The 17,828-nt window shown below is 47.9% G+C and overlaps 1 protein-coding gene across 1 annotated transcript; it reads left to right on the top strand.

Annotated features, from left to right (window-relative positions):
- The first annotated feature begins 3,603 nt into the window (after positions 1 to 3,603).
- Positions 3,604 to 4,901, top strand: LOC6555601. The gene has a single exon (XM_001982617.2). It carries the CDS (start codon positions 3,708 to 3,710, stop codon positions 4,794 to 4,796), a length of 1,089 nt encoding a protein of 362 aa, XP_001982653.1. The 5' UTR covers positions 3,604 to 3,707; the 3' UTR covers positions 4,797 to 4,901.
- The last annotated feature ends 12,927 nt before the right edge of the window (positions 4,902 to 17,828 follow it).

Genomic DNA, 17,828 nt, shown 5'->3' with positions numbered 1-17,828 from the left:
CGCTGTGGGCAAATGACAATCGAACAAACCGAAAAGGGATCGGCAGTCGGATCCTTTTTTTTCAGATCCCTGCAATATGTGCTCTAAATTATTTGCAATAATTTCAGCCCCTGCCTCTGATTTTTTGCCCACTTCGCATCCTTTCCCTGGCGTTCCTTTGTTGCAGTTTACTTTCTGCTCCTTGGATGCAGCAGACATCTCCCGTTGCGTATCTGTATCTGTATCTGTATCTGTGCATCAGGATCTCCGCCTGTGCTTGCTGTTTGCATCTGTATCTGTATCTGTCTCTGTGTCTGTATCTGTATCTGTATCTGTATCTGCTCTTCATTATGGCATCCATTGTCTTGCGTTGTCTGCCTCAGACGCATCCTTTGGGTGTCCTTTCGTGTGTTCCAGTTTGCGCTGCCTCTCCTTTATTTTTCAGGGTCACAACTCGAGTCTCAGTCGTCGTCCTCAAGAGAGCATTCCCCCCACCCCAAATGGCCAGGATCCGTTTGCGAAACTGTCTCGTATTTGACAGTTGACAGTTGGTCGACTTTTGAGTTGGAAAGTTATGAGCATAAACATGATATTTGCCAGGGGCCCGTGTGTTGCTATTGCCATTTGGCCATTTATCCTTTATATACTGCCAGTCATTTTAGGGCCTTGCCTACGCGAAAATGCCAGCGTCAAAGTTATGAAATCAATTAATCATTTCAGCCCATTTATGATTTAATGGCTTCACTTCTTTGCGGTTTCCGCTTAGAGTCGCAAAATCCCCACAACCTTGTCGCGGCGCGTTAATGAAGTCGCGAACTGGCCCACCCAATGCCCTGTGCGAACTTTCCCCTTTCGCAAACACTTTCCCTCCATTATGCAAAACGCAAACAAAGCCGCGCGACATGCATTTGATACACTTTGGGCATTTGAATGCCATTTCCAGGCGGCGCGCAGCAAATCAAATATCGATAAATTTCGCAAACAATGCGCGCACGGGCGCATTAATCACAGGCGCAACAATAAAGCAGCCCTATCTGTAAGATACGGCCGAAGTGGCGATCTGCATGTAAGCACATATGCAAAGGTGGTCCAAGGGGAGGGTAATGGCGCGGTTCGAGTAGCTAACCTCACACTTTCAGGGGTTAATCCAGCCGCACTTGGCTGGAATGCAAGCACTTCTCCAAGTAAACACGGCTTAAGCTTAGGCATATATACGACTTCTAAACTGCAGTGAGGATCGGAGGAGGTGCATCCCATCCGGCTGGTGAAGGGCTGAGCAGCACGCCTCTCCGGCGGATTCGCGAGTTCGCCGCCGCGCATGCAAATCCCTTCGGCTCCGCGGCGCAGGACCTCAGGAGCCCAGGAACTCAGGAGCTCAGGACGCCGGCAGAGTGAGAGTGAAAGTCAAGTGGCTCTTGGCGACGCGCTCTCGCTCTAGCACGTGTGCAGGGGAAAGGGGAGGAGCGGTAAAAAAGTGCATAGGGCAATTTGCATACAGCGATCCGGACTGGATCGTGACTTCGGGCAGTCCTGGCGGCAGGGTCCTTGGGCTCGTTAATTAAGCGTAAAATCGTCGCACACGAAATGCCGAGAACTCAATTCGAATTTGAGTGGTTTTCGTGCAGTTCTTTATCCATTTGTGCTGCGTTGTCCCTGCGAAGCGCAGAAAATGCGAGGATTATGGTAATTTTCGTGTGGAAATTGTGTGGCGAAGACTGGCCGGGATACGCCTTGTTAGAAAGGACGCTCGTTAAATCGTATTAATCAGCGGAAATGCCGAAATCCTTTCTTACCGCTGGAAACTCTCTCAAAAACGCATTTAATCCTTTTGTGCGGCTATGTAAACAGCGATAACTCAACGCCACAAAGGGAATCGAAGGACTCGGCGACATAACGAGGGCAAATCGAAGGGAAAAGAGGTAAAAAGTAAGCGCAAAAGGAGCGGCGCATTTCGCAAAGTAAACGCTGAAAAAGAGTTGAGAAATTCGCCATTTCAGTGGATGGAACGGGGCAATCAATTAACTACCCCTGCACCCCTTTTGTCTGCCAATCCAGACTGAAAGCCGATCGGCAGATAGTCATGATAGACATGAAAACACACGAAACAAAACGACTTTCACCGCAAAAACGCCGAAAGGATATTTTCGCCGTGCGAAATATACGATCCCCGTTAGCGGAAATCTTTCAGCGCTCGAAAGATTGCAAATAAAGATATCTCCCGGGGATCAGAGCCCAGAACCCATCCAAGGATGCCTTCACATACGAAACTAGATCAGACCGCCAGATAGCCAGCCACATCGGTCACGGACACTTTGAGTGATCCAAGTCCAGGAGATGACGAGCTGCGATCACTTGAACGTCACTTAGGACCGCTGGTCGATGATCACTTGAGGATCACTCAGGCATCTCGACGATCACTTCATCTGCGGCTGGTCAAGAGCCACATATGGGGGCAGTTATCTTTGGTCTTGTCATCGGGAGTATAACCTACTTATTGGTTCCATATTTCATATTCATATGAAAGGCTTTAAATATAGATCTCTACCCAGGTTATGGGAACCAATTTTGCTACAGAACTCGCCAAAGTCAAATCCTTACACGCTTCTATTTCGTTTGTGCCCATATCGTTGTTAGAAATCGGCTGAAAAGCTGATAATTTGATAATACATACTGTGCACAAACTTTTCCCTGTTGGGTGAACAACTGACGCTTTGCTCAGGACTTTTCCCAGAGTTTGTAACGTTTTTCTAATGCTTCCTTCCGGAAGTGGCGAACATTTTCAATTAAAGTCGCCGAGTATATAAATTGCATTTGCGGCCGCTAAAGAGCCGCAATTAATACTGATACCGAGCCACGACAAGTGGCTAAAATGACGAGGAGCTGTCTGCCAGGAAGTTGGACTTGGCATGGGCTAATTAGCCTGGCCAACCTGGCTTCCCTTCTCCTCTTTCCGTTCCCCGTTGCCAGCCTGTTGCTGCTGTAAATGGCCATTCAAATGAGGGGGAGACAGGGGCGAAAGGAAGCAGACTTCCTTGAGGGGAATGAAAGCAAATTTAATAACCAGGCGCTGGCCGATAGACATCTAGATGTCATTTTCGTGTGGTGGTGCCGTGGATGAGTGGCTGGATTGGAGTGGGGGATTCCCGGCCAGTGCAGTGCCAGTGGGAACTGTGGGAAAGGACGAAGCCAATATCTCCTTCAGAGTACACGATCGTGTAAGCACTGGGATATAATGTGACACCATGCTTTTAGGTAGACCAAATCTCATAGATATACATACAACACAGATAGATGACTGGAAATGCGAAGTTTGTGGTGATGAAAAGTAATGAATACTAGTATTATGAGTTTCCTACTCTGAGCTTAGCCTCGAAGATCCTCGAGCTTGTTGCTTAAGTTCCTCGAGGTCCGAAGATAGTTTGCCACACAGATAGTTTGCCGCAGATTGGCTCTCCAGAAGGAGAGCGCCTCGCCCGAAGAGAGAGCGCCGGCGAGAGAGCGAGCGTCCTTCTGCCCGCCGGGGTGCCTCTTGCGCAACAACCCCTAGCCCCGTAACCCCTAGCCTCTAACCCCTGAGCGCCGAGCGGGTATAAAACGCAGCCCGCTCCCCGTACCGCTTCAGTTTGTCAGCGAGAGCGGTCGAGAGCAGCAGACTAGCAGAGTCTAGAAGCATATCTTTTTTTTTGTGCACCAGCAACAGACGAAACCGACACCGAACAACACACAACATGCTGAAGTGGACGGCATCGGCGCAGCGCCTGAACGAGATGCCCGCGCAGGATCAGGATGCCAACCAGCCACAGAGGCTGCGACAGCAGAGGAGGCAGCGCCGCCAGCGGAGGGCCACCATTGCCAACAAGGAGAACGTGCCCGACACCGTGGGCTACACCTCCACGCCAGTGCCCATTTCCCGGCTGCTCAACAGTCCGCTGGTGCTGGCGCCGCTTAGCGATATCCGGAATGTCACCCCGGAGGCGGTGGTCCGCGGTCAGGCGCCACAAAGGGTGCAGAGTGTGCGGTACGCCACCACCTTGCCACGTTTTGCCGAGGACTACTCGCCCAACGGACTGCCCAGTGGCCAGCACTTGGCGCTGAGGGGTCTGGCTGCATTGGATCCCTTTCTGGGCCAGCCGCGCTACATAGTGGGCGCGGGTGCAGGAGTTACCCGGCTCAGGCAGCGCAGGCTGGACGAGGACTTTGTGGCCACCTTGGAGCCGGAGTTGCGGCAGCCGGAAGCGCCGGCAGTGCCGGCAGTGCCGGAAGTGCCGGAGCCGCCCACCAACAAGGCGGCAGTACGTCCAAGTACACCGCAGCCCGCCTCCACCCAGATGGGGGATCAGACCCTGGATCGCCTCATCGATGCCATCTTGGACTCCGCCTGCAAGGCGAGTGCCAGCAGCAAGAAGAAGCCAAGGAGATCGACCTTCAATCTGCGCAGGCGCACCTTGGTCAAGCAGCAAATGGAGTCGAACTGCCCCCAGGAGGTGCTGTCGCCATCCTATGCACCTGGCGACGATCCGGCTGCGGACCTCAGCTTTGGCCTGGTCCCGCTGCCCATGCAGAACCTGATGGCCACTCCGGAGCCGGCCTCGCCTCTGGCCAAGATTCCCCACAACTTGCTCGTCCAACTGGCCACGCCCGTGGCCACCAAGCCTGCGCCCTGCGACAACACCTTCTGCCTGGAGACTCCGGTCAAGGCCCTGAAGCGGACCCGCAAGCAGATCGTGGCCAAGGAGTCGCCCATCAAGCGCTACAAGGTGGACGAGCGCAACTACTTCGAGGTGGGCTTGGCGCTGCCCTCATCTATATATGTCTGAGCGGAGGTCCTTGCAAGCAGATCCACAAAGGATCTGGGAAGCCACAAAAAAAGGAGACGAGCAACGAAATGCGAGTTGCAGACGAGAAGGCGAGCAACGCTGACAAACGGGGGGAAAACGCTTAACTATGACGCTTAATTAGTTCCTAAGTCGTAAACTAATCATCTTTCGATTGCTGTACATAATTTCTTAGTCTACCTTAATCACTATTTATTCCATTACTAACAACACCTTTTTTTATGCTGCTGTTATGTAGTTTTCGTATATGCATTTTTTTTCATTATTTAATTTTAAACAAATTTACGTAGAAATATTTATTGCTATTTTAGGTTGCCCAAATAATTTTTTTTCAAAATAAAAGCATTAAATCAAAAACAAAGGTCTAAAGTTTTCTTTTAAAATGGTGAAATACCCGCTTTAGTCATAAATGTTGCCTACTTCTATGTGTAATACTCAATTTGCATATGGGAAATGATAAATACGCTATAGCATTGTGACAAATTTCGAATATAATGAAAGCTATCCTCAAAGTACAGAAACGTGTTGGAAATTGCTCTTTAAATTTGAAGTTCATGGATGGTTCGATTTCCGAAAGACGAGCAAATGTAGTTTTTGTTGTCCCATAGCAGCGTATCGCGTCGTCGGCATGAATGCGAAACATCTGCGGTCACCTTCGTCACCTACGCAACATCCCAGCTCGTGCCGAATGCATTTTGACCTGCGTATATTTACACAGTTGCTTGACCAAGCGATTTGCTTTGCTTTTCAAGGCGACCAAAACAAACAACGGCGTTGCAGGTTGGGATCCGAGTATAATTGAATGCCTGACAGGTACATTGGCACGCCCCGGGATCTAAAATCCGGAGGAGGAGAAGTCACAGCCAGCCAACAGCTGGCCCATTCCTTGTTTCCGAGGACTCTGCGTCCTCTGTGCTGCTCAATTGGCCATTTTCCCATCGCAATCGGCCAACTCGCTAACGTGGCTATACTTGTATGGTATTTAAAAATCATTGCGGACAAAGTGCTCTTAAAAGGCCCCTGTCATAAGCGATACTTTTGCGGACATTCGCGTATCATAATTTAAATCCATTTCGAAATCATCCTTCGCGGTAAATGAGTTTTTGAAGTCATCGAAACGAAAGCAACCCCCGATTTTCGCCTTTGTCCGCGAGCTTTAGAGCTTAAAGTAATCCAACCAGAAACCGTTTTGCACATATTAATATCCTATTAAAAAAAGCGCGGAACCCTTGCGTGTGTCCATGTTCCGAAGACAGATCATCCGTGCAAAATCTAGCTATTTTCCCGCTTCCAACTATTGGCACCCACAGCATCTCCGATCCTCGGGCACATGACACTTGTTGGCACGTTGACGCCCTCGCACACACACTTTTTGGCACTGTAACTCGATTTGAGTGCGGTATGGCATCCGATACCTATAGCTATACCCATACCCAACCCACACCCATACCCAACCCATACCCATACTCATAGCCATACCTGTAGTGGCACAGGAACCCTACTGTTGCGGAAGGAACCCGCTTAATCCCCGCAACTCCTGCAACCTGTCATCGCATCGCACATTTCTGTGGGCTTGTCCCTAATTTGTAGGCCATTTAGACTGCGATGCGATAGATAATTGAATTATTTTTATTGTTCGCATCGGACGAGCGACCGGTTACGTGCCCCGCTGGGTGCACTTGCTCCGCTCGACCTGGCCAGCTGTGCTCACCCGCATCGTTAGACCAATTTCCTAATGCCATCGTCTTGGGTCACACCCCTGTGTTTCCCGATCTAACCCTTTTGCCCATCGAATTTACATTTCTTGGCTCGTTTCCGTCTGCCCCAACGCCTTCCGAACTTCCTCAGGGCTGCGTGTCACTTGGTTAATCGATAAAAATTTAATTAATTGCTTGTAAATGTGATAGAAACAAGCGTCCACCGAACGGAGCAGGGCAGTGCCAGCTATCGGGTGTGCTGGGCATGGATGATCATCGGTTATGGGGCATCCGTTCCTGCAAGAAGGCGTGGAAACCCTGGTCACAGCTGACGGAGCATCGGAAAAGGGTAAGACTGGATAGGACAAGATGTTCGGCATGACCCGGGTCAACAAGCAGTTACGTATGATCTAAACGAAGACTTTCCCCTCGGAAAATCAAGTGATGTCGATAGCCATGTATGTTTCAAAATCATAGTTTTTGTGCTCCACTACTTAGCCACATCATACTTTGTATGCTCCATTACATAGCCACATCATTTTTATAAGCGTTAAAGGCTACTGCATAAATACTGAAAATGTTTGTGTGCGAGGGAACATCTCCCTCCACTCAAGTACAATAGTAAAACCAGATTTCCTTGGGTTCTGCACTCCTTCATTATGCAGTTAGTTAATCAACAGCTGGCCGCAGAAAGAGGAAGTTCTGCGGCTGAAAAGGATTCCGAACTGAGGATTCAGGGGGCAGGAGCTGATTTCGCCAGATGCCGATGTATTCGCGGATTTTCGTGCGCGGTGTGCTGTTGATTGACAAACAAGACGTCGTCAGCGCCGCGGGCGAATGGGATTCGAAGGAATGGGATTCGAAGGAACCATTGCGAAGGAACCTTTTCGGCGCCCTTAACCCCCTAACGCCCCTGCCTCGGAGTCAGTATGGCAGCGAATTTTTTCGCACTGGCCCCGGGGGCAGGAAACTTTCTTTTTGCGAGGGGCAAGCTGCAAGTAGAAAGTAGAAACCGCAGTGGGAAACACCAGGACCCCCGCTAGAAAGCTGGTAAGCCGGCTTAGAAATCCCTCTGCCCTCCGCATCCTGGCAGGACACTCCACTGCCGCTCGACGTGCCGAGGATGCGTGGAACTGTCAGTGAGTGTGTTCCAATAATTGCCAAATATTATGCAAACAATGGGCATCCAAACTGAAATCCCCGCGCGCCGCGTGTGGCACATATTTAATATTTAAATCCCAAGGCAAGGGTGGTTGCCGCGTAATTATAATTCATTTTCCAGCGCGAGCTGCTGCAATCTGCTAATGATAAACAAATTTTCCACTGCAATCCGAACAGCGGCGTTGACAAAAAAAACAAAATGAAGAGAAAAAATCGGAACAGAAACAGTAACAGTAACAGTAACTGAAGCTGAAGCGAAAGGGTTGCAACATTTCGTTGCCGCTGGCGAATTCGAAATCCAGCGGATTGCAACGCCAGTGAAATGGGTTTTTGCAAGTCTGCTAATTAGCTTAGCGATCGCAATCGCATCGCATCGGGTGAAGTGGGCAATTCGCAAGGTGTGAAAGTCAAAGGAGCGCTGCACTGGGAGAAATTCGACTGCACTGGTGGCCCATTTGCTGCGCAAAGTTACTGCGCAAAGTTTCCGCGATGCATGCCAGTCAGGACTAGAAGTTGAACGCACAAACGGAGTTGTATCAGAGTTCGAAATGCTGCAGTGTTTCTCGCAGTGTATTGATGAGTGGGCAGCATGCGGAGTGCGGAATGCCGAATGAGTGATCGGCGAATGACGGCGCAGTTCCGCCGGATCGGAGCGACAGTTGGCCGTATGCAGTACGTTATTTTCTACATGCTATGGGCTATATGCCATATGCCATGTGCCATGTGCGATGTGCGATACACCTACTCGGAGTGGCGAGTGCCACGTGCCCCGTCTGTTGCCGCAGGTCAAATGGCACACAAGTCATGCAAATTTAGCCGGCGACTAATGATGCAACAGAAGCTTTTTGGGCCGCAGCCAGCCACCCCATGTCCATGTAAGGCTGCGTAATGGCTGCAGTGCATCTGCGAGGTTGCGATGTTGCAATGTTGCACTGTTGCTGGTGGCACATTGCAAGCCGCTCGACGCACGCTCCACGAAAAGGGGGTGACTTGCACGGGCGACAGAAACAATAAAAATGGCATATAAAAAATGGGAATGCGAACGAAACGCTTCCGGGCGATTACACGCGTGCCGTCGTCCCCCTCTTCTATTTGGGTGAAAATTTACATTTTTTCCAGTGGCTCTGGCTCATGAAAAACAAATATGAGCGAGCGTTTTCAAGTCGAGTGGTGGGAAATTCGGGAAACTGGCCCGACTGTTTGTTGTTTTGTTGTTTCCTGGGCAGTGAAGTGGACAAAGAGCGCGCAGCTTAAACGTTTTGTAAATCGCTGACATTTGCCTGTCAGTTCGTCAAAAAAATGAAATAAAAGTGTACATCAGCAAAAAGGAAGCAAAGGGGAGGGGGCGTGGCCGGGCGACACATTTTTAACGGTCCTTCGTCCTGGTTTCCATCCCGCAACTGGTCCCGTCCTGATTGACATGATTCGCACTTGACTTGCTGCGCAGGCGCGCATTAAGTGAGCAAAGCAGAAAGCAGGGAAAAAGCAGAGCACGAGCAAAGCAAAAGCAGAAGCGGAAGCGAAAGCAAAAGCAAAGCAGAAGTGGGGGTGAAAGAGCGACCGGGATCGGAATCGGAATCGTAATACCAAAACCGGGTCCTGGCAACAGGATCATCATTGCTGTGAGTCGCGCTAATCGCCTAATGAAGCCAAAGCACTTTTATTTATTTATTCATTTTTTTCGCTTCTCGCTTGCCATCGCACAGTGGGACAAGTAAGTGCAATTCCAGCTCGAATTATAAGCCAGCTAATACGCATTTTCAGCTTATCTGTAGTGCAATTAAATAAATACCCTACTTTCAAGTGAGTTTGCGTAGTAACGAAAGAGTAAAAAAAAAAGAAATGATACCATAGCTCAGAGTCTACTACTCAGAATATTGTGTATTATAACTTAAGTCACGTAACGTGTAGCCCACTGTTTGAGCCACTCGAGTCCGCCGCGTTGCTGTCTCGTTCTAGCCCCCGGCTTTTCATCTCCCCTCCCGCCCGTCGGCGTTCCGGGGTGGGGTGAGGTATAGGTAACGAAAGCAACTTTCGACGTTAAGCTGCGCCAGTGGAGGGGTGGTGGGTAATGCAGATTTCTATCTGATGGGCAAACAAAAACCACAGTGGGCGCAGAGTGGTGCCGAAGTACACCACCACCGCCGCCCTGGAAAGCGGGATTGGTGGCATTCAAAAGCGAACGCGCCGTGCAACGTCATTGGCAAAACAAAGGCTGCCGTCGTTTATGTTAATTTATGTGCTATTAAAAGCGGCGCGGGCACTTAACTCGTCATTGCCCCGGGCCTAATTCCGTCGAATGCTATATGCGATAAGCCACATCCTTGTGATTGGACGCACGTGACCCAGGCGGACGCGAAAGGATCGTCCACCTAATAATCGCAACCTGAATGAGGCTAAGCCACAAAAGTTGCCTACGACTTGTTTTGCGTTTGGCTTGCTCAGTGACGTTTGTCTTTGGCTTATCGAGTGGCTTTGATTGGTAGTCAGTCTAGAAATACATACTATCCGTCACTGAAACCGCTTTTGAGGCACCAAAAGTTGAGATACATTCTATGCTCACTGCCGACTCCACCGATGTCTAACCCAAGTCGTATTCCCACTTTTGACCATAGCTGCAAATCTAAAAATCCATTTATCGCCGATGGCTTTGCGAAATCCATTCGTTAGCCGTTAATGAGGTGCCGGAATTGATTTAGCCACCATGACAAATTAAACTGCGCTCGCCTAATGAGCTGCCAAGGGTTTTTCGCCGGGAAAGCGGCGAAAGCGATGATGAAAACTGCTGAAAAGCCGCGCACAAAAGGGCGCAACAAAAACGATTTTTCTTACATTGGAAATTAAAAAAAAACAAAACAAAAAAACGAAACAAAGCCAAACTGCACAAAATGTGTCGAAAAATGCACAAAAAACAAGAGATATTTCTGGGTGTGTGAATCGACCGCACAAACCCCTTGCTAAACTTGCTTTTGTGGAGGGTTTGTTTTTCCTTTCTTCGCTAGACAAACAAAGCATTTTCCCATTTTTGGGTGCATTTTTTGCGGATTCGCACAAAGAAAGCGAAAAGTGGCAAACGAAGCGTTGATAAAACGCTCAAGTCACGTTTGTTTTTCGCAAGACGGCGCCCGATTTGAGGAGAAATTCGATCATAGATCATTCCATCCTATGACTATAACCCATCGCAGCCGAAGAATGCGTCGTGGAAAGCAGCTGTGGACTGCGATCATTTGCTAATTGCTGTCAAAAGTTCTCAAGCCATGTAAAAAATGGGCATGCGAATTTATTTATGGCTATTTAATGAGCATTTTGTGGGGCGATAAAAAGGAAGAAGTTCCCACTAAAATGTGTGGCATATCATCACGACTAGTCGATTCTTTGCACACAAAGAGATATTTATTTCCAATCGTAAGATGCGTTTCCACGACATGAACTTGGAATCTGAATCCATTACCTCGGCTTAAACTAGAGCGAACAATCGATTAATTGGCTATTATTTGCTTTTTGGTCAGCAGCCTCCAGTTCTCGCCCGGATCCATAATTCATCTTCGCCGGACAGCAGCTGCTGGTGCCGTTGATTATATAGAGCGCTCCCCGTACAGGCCTAATTGCATTGAGTGGACAGTCAACGCCCAACTTCGGGTTTTGGGTTATATACGTGTAGGTCCTACCCGCTATCGGCGCTAATCTAAAACGTTTCCCCTGTTTTTTTTCGCTGCGCGAGTGTGTGGCATTCAACAAAACAAACGCTGACCACGTGTCCTTGGCCGAATGGAGGTGGGGGTGGAGAGGGGAGAGGGGAGTGGGCTGGTAGGGGGCGGGGTGGTTTAAGGACATGCTGGTGGAGTGACCGCAACAATGGTCGCGTTTAATTACAGTTATTGTTGCACCCTTCGCCTCGCATTTGCATTGCATTTCCATTCTACATTTCCACATTTATGGTGTTTCCACCATCGGCACGTGCTGCAATTGTACACTGAACGAAACGCCAAATGACCACAAGGAACCAAATTGAACGATTGAACTCATTTCTCGCAGTGCACAGCGAACAATGGGCCACACGCGTAATTAGCATAGCAGTTGCACTCAAGGAGTTACAGCCGCGACAATTGCGCATTCTTTGGAAAGTTGAGGACGTGTAACCGTTTTCCTTTTAATTTCTCGACGCTCAGCGAGGAATGAAATTTATGTAAATTAAATTAAAACCCAAGGATAAACTTCAGGCCAACAAGCGGAACGACATATGGCCCAAAACGACCAACAATTGCTGACGAGCTGGATGCGCATAAATTCAAAGCCGCGTCGCCTGTCAGCGCCCACAACCGAACCACTCGCCAGCCCCATGGAACAGAGCACCCCGCTCTCAAATAAATAATAAGTACACCCAGTCCGAACCCTTTTGGCAACCAACTGGGCGACACTTAAGATAAGGATCGGCAGGCGACCAACTGACACGCCCTTCGAAAGGAAGCCAACTTTGCCATCGGCAGCGTGCTTGATTTGGCTTCTCCTTAAGATCCCTAGGTCCACCAGGTCTCTAACTTTGCTACACCCAACTATCCTATACACAATCTCAATACTTCATGGCACTAAAGATACTAAGGTGTTCTTGGACCAGCTTCTGGGTAATCGTCTTAGCAGGGGCACTCTGCAAAGAGATCATCACTGGAAACTGGCGTGCGACTGGCGTCTTTGGAAACCACAACAAATTAGAGAGATCGTAAACCCGGTCTTCATTCACAGCGATCTTATCGCCGATCTAGGAGGTCGTAGAGAACAAACAGCACCTACAACCGTGTGAAGAAACCCTTTCGTCATGAATGCATAACTAAGGCCGTAACTTTGCGAACGCATCAACGCATCAACGCATCTGATCGACATTTATGGCGCATAAATTTCGCCTCACTTTCTGCTTTCTACTTTCTAGTTTCTCGCTGCCCTCGTCATATTCCCAGTGATTCCTGGCCAGGCCAATTAAGTGCATCGAATGCGGAACCTGGATTCGTCACAGGCTGACATGGATTGCGAAAATTTAAATACGGAAATGCTGAAAAACTGACAGCGGACTGGGGTGGCTGACTGCCCCTGAGTGTCATCAAAACAATGTTTGCCAGCTAGTTTATGAGCTGCGCCTCATTTCCCAGCCGATTTTGCATGTTAGTTCGCTTCCCGCTTCGCATGCATTTTCCCCTGCGATTTTCCTCACGCAACCTTTTTCAATTTCACATTAATTTCTCTTCAATGCCCCCAACCCCAGTTGCGATCGCATTCGATCGAGCCTCATATGCAAAAACGCTGACCGCAGCGAAATGTCCACAAAAAGTGGGAAATGTGTCGTAAAAAGTGAGACAAGAGTGTTTGCCCAACGTTTTCGGTGGGTTTTCATCGCCGTTTCGTCGGGGGTCATGAAAAAAACTGTAGGAAAAACCAACAAACCCATTTCGCTGGTCAAGGGCATCGACAGGGCGTCCTTCGTATGTCTTTGGGGTGTCTTCGAGGAATGGGATTACGGATTACTCTGCCTGTGCCTGTGCTTGTGGCTGTGGCTGATCTCCAGCTGAATTTATTCGCCGACCAGCGGGATGTCCTTCTGCGCTGAATGGAATGTGATTAGTGTCCTTTCAGTGGCAGTATTATTCGTGGTCTTGGCTGGGTTTCGGGATCAGATACTGGAGATACTGGATCGTGGGTTATGTAAACTACCTATGGGGTCTCGAAGGTCTCTGCTCTGACAAATATTGCATTGCTTATTTATTATGGGAAACCTAAAGAGCTAAGCTAAACGTATTTCCTATTCGTGGATTCTGCCTGTCCCTGCTTTAGCATAACATCTTTCCGACACCACTTGGATCAATTAAAATAGTTCCCTTTTGATTGGATGTTAGGCATACTCTTCTATAAAGTATTAGTTTTTTCTGGGGGGAAAATCAAGCGAATCTGACGAGCATTCATAACTCGAAGCCTGGTTATGAAAATCGCCGTGTAGACCATAATTTTGCACATTGATTTTTCACTGTCTAGCGACAGCGGACAAAGGTGCCGAAGATGCCCGGCAAGATGGAAAATTTCATGGCTAATTTGCAGCGTGTCCATTGGTCAGCAGCTGCTGGAGGAACCACTTCCTTGAGGACCACACTGATCTGATTTAGTTTGTGACTTTGATGGAAGAGGATCGAACCCTGACTGATTTGCATTCTCACGATTTGTTTGATCGCAGGACCAAGAATAATGCCCCTGCAAATGAAGTAATTTCATGTAAATTATGAGACAAGCGCCCTGTTTGCCGATCGCTAAACGAGCCATAAAAAATCCACAAGAAAAAAAAACCCCGGGAAAACGGAATGAAAATATACAAAAAAAAAGATCACCCATAAGAAATCTCATTAATCTCTGAGGTATTTACCTTTCTATTGCACTGAGTCTCGGGGTGGGGATTTGATTTTGAGGTCTGGCCTTGGATATGCAAACGCAGTGAGGGTCGAAGAAGTCCACAACAATGATCAGCCAATCGCATCTAATAAATTTCCCTTTGATTCCCTATTAAAATCTGTTTGTTCTTGTGGTCAGCTCGGTGAAAAATTCACGCAACGCTGGTTTCTCGGGAAGAAGGACGATTGGATATAATATCCAATACCGGCTTATGACAGTTTTCGGCCAGTTTATGAGGACTTCATTAAAATCGATTTAAGATCGCCCCGCGGGATCGCCGTGGGAATCGCGCCACTCTTAGGCACAGAACTTACTGGCACAGTTTATAGTTCGTCCGATGACATATACGTACAGTAGTAATGGCACCAGCAATGCTTACTCACATGGATGTACAGTACGCGCCGGCGAAAGATTAATGATGCAACTGCTCGGAGCTGTCACGAAAAGGTGTTAGTGGCAAGCTGCAGGAGTAAGGCAGGACTAAAGGGCCATAGGACCACAGGGCCACAGGGCCACAGGATAACCGCATCCACATCCACAGCCACATCCACGGTGTGCTCAATATCTAACAAACTTGTCACGCAATGCCACTCAGGCCTGGTCATTAATCATTCCAATCAATCCGTCAGGGAGTCGCTGCGATTGTGGTGTGGGCTCATCTGCGGTGTGGTTTCCACTGCGGTGCTGTGTGGGTTGTCCTGCCTTGACCAGGACCTCGCCTGACATTCTAATTAGTGCTCGTTGACAGTTCGCCCCGGAAATGGTCAGAGATCGGTGTGGCAGCACTCCATCTGAGCGATTCCAGCTCGGATCAGGAGGGTTCAAGTCGAGGTGCTTAAGTGAGCCATTAGGCCAGCTCGTGGGCGACAGATCGATCGATGGCCCATGGTTGATCGATCGATCCATCGGTTGTGCTGGCCACGGGCATGGGCATTCATGGGCCCAGTTGGCGGAGGTGTGGGTGTGTGGGTTCATCTGCAATCAAAGATTGTTTGGCGATTCTGACGGATCTTTAACCTCAGTGCTATCTATGCGCATCTATGAGGGATTGTACGGCATTGTCCCTTACCGAACGGCAAATCAAAGTGTATTGTATATTTACTTAAAGGAAATAAAACTAACTTCAGATAGCTAATTAGAAGAAGGAAGCTATTGAATAGTATTTAGCCATATTGGCTCCCTTAGCTACCTTCACAATTTGTTTAGGCTGTGCTGTTGTAAGAAACCCTTCTTCAGGCTATTCGCTTTTTTTCTATTATAAAGGCAGACATTTTCAATTAAATTTCGGCTTTGCTTTTTTTCTGACTGGACCCCACGGCGATCGTCTGAGGACTTCGGTAGCTGCCGAAATTAAGATCCTGTCGCGGATCGCAGGCTGCATTCGCATCCGAAAAATGCGCTTGCCAAGGAAATCAGAGCCTGGGGCCTCGTAAATCAGGCTGCCTAATGTCATTCGGCGACTTGACATGCTGCATAACAAGTTTCTTAGTTTTTTTCCTCGGGTTTTTGGCTAAAAAGTGAGCTGCATTATTTCAAATCCCCGTTTTTTTGCGGCGGGTTGGTTCGTTTTTATTTTTTATTTTATTTTATTTTTTTGGTTGGCTGCCTGTCAAATTACTTGAGGGCGCCGCAATGTCTGAGAATTATTTGTGGGTACGAGGACGAAAAGGATGCAACTGCAGACACAAGACACGAGGGCCGCGGTATCTGCAGTGCAGACAACTCTTCTCGCATTTTCGGGTGGATAAACCTTTTTTGTCGATGCGTAGAACCCTGAGAAATGCAAATTTGGCGGTGGAAAAAAACTGAAATTTGTTAGGGAATAAGAGTGGAAAAAAGCGCTGCACTAATTTGATGTTTTTACGAAATGCAGTCTTGGGTCTTGAGAAGGGTATACTCTGCCCACCCCCAGATATTTTTTTTTCGTTTTTTTTTTCTTCTTTGCTCCTGACAACAGCAAGCAGGACTTTGAAGGACCTCAATGGCTCGAAGCGGTGTCTGCCATTTTTTGGTCATTTATCAAATTTCAAGCAAAAGCCGATCAGCGTGTGTATCTGTGTGAAGTGAATATCAAAACAAAACAAGGACATCGGAGTCGTTTTCTTGCTCTCTTTGCGAAAAGTCCTTTTTCGGGGCGCGTCCTGTCGGCCTGTCAATCAAAAGTCCTCTTCGATTTTACTCCAGGTTCCATTTTCATCTCTGTCCCTCGTCTCTGCACATAAGTAGTACATACATACACGTGTATGTATGTATGTTACGTATATTTTCCGTATTTCCCACATTTGCATTTAACCAAAGCAACTTGCATGCAAATTTCTCACAAATCCCCGAAATCCGCAATATTTATCGCTTACATGCCGAAATCAAGTTTCGCACAAATTAGGCAAATTTCGGGCCACCAAATATGTCAAGGGGTTTAGGTTCGTGTCAACCCAAGGGGCTAAAAGGCTAATGCCTAATGCATTCGCAATTAGATGGCCAAACCCTCGACTCTATCGAGATTTAAATTGAATTTATAATCAATTTAGATCATTTTTTGCAAAACAGCTATGCCAACACACAAATGGCAAATCCACCCCGAAATGCCAGGACGTAACCCTTCCATCAAGCGAACGGCTGTCCGTTGTTGTTGTTGCTAATTTCGATTCTAATGAAGCGCGAATTACGAAAACATGGAAATCGTATCAATTACAGAGACAAAGATCAGCCTCAAATCTGCCCTCGAATCTCATCCAGCGGCCATGAAAAGCGCAAACATGATCGAGTTAGGGGAAAGTCCTTTTAGCAGGACTCTTGCATATTGAAAGATCAAATGGATGTGGGCTGAATCAGATGGCAATGTTATATTGAAAGCAACCTTATCCCTTGCACTTTCCAAAGATCGCGAAGTATAAGAATAAAAACTTGAAACTCACATCTTGTGCATTGAAAATATTAATTTGAATAAAACACGCAAGCTCTTCAGTGTCAAGAGCATTGCCGAATCTATCAAAAACATATCCAGTAGTCAGCTGAAAAAGTGACTGTCGATTCCATGACATAACAGATATACAGCTGTCCAAATTTTGACTTTTGACTAAAGGACTTGAAGATCTCGAGCGGTCTCAGCGGGTTTTGGGCAACCGTATTCTTAAGTACACTCAACCGAAGTTTCGGGGAAACTCAGTTTTCCACGAAAACCCGGCCAACCAACTCCCCCGCAATCCTTAAGGGACACGCAATGGGAATCGCATTGCCATTGCGATCAAATTGAATTCTCTTTTGGGTCGAGATGGTTGATGGGAGCTCGTAAAATGCCAAGATCGACAGCGGACGTCACATAAACATGGCCAACCGGCTGCTAATATAGGGCACGAGTCCTTCAATCCTGCATGGCTGAACTGCAGCAATGCTGCAAGGATGTCGGAATCCGGGCATCTGGGCAAATATTTACCGAAGCTTCGGCTCGTAAATTGCCGCCTACACACAATGCAGTTTCGGGACCAAGTACAAATCAAAGTGAAAGTAATGACCGGTATCCCTGGACAGAGACATTAGGCTACTGTTTTTGTAGTCCCGAAGATTTTTGGCTTCTGGGCCTGCCGTTTCCCTCGGCAATTGTTCCACATTTTGGACAACACACGAGACAAATCTGGGCTAAGACACCTTGCGACGTCGCCGTGTGGGTTTCCTTTCTTTTCCCACTTTTTTTTTTTTTTTTTTTACTGCTCCTCGCCAGCTGTCCGGAGAC

This window comes from Drosophila erecta, unplaced genomic scaffold, assembly GCF_003286155.1.
Source record: "Drosophila erecta strain 14021-0224.00,06,07 unplaced genomic scaffold, DereRS2 tig00000126-arrow-pilon, whole genome shotgun sequence".
NCBI classification, from domain to species: Eukaryota; Metazoa; Arthropoda; class Insecta; order Diptera; family Drosophilidae; genus Drosophila; species Drosophila erecta.
Note: the sequence above shows the minus strand (reverse complement) of the source record. Positions and strands in the feature narration are given on the sequence as shown.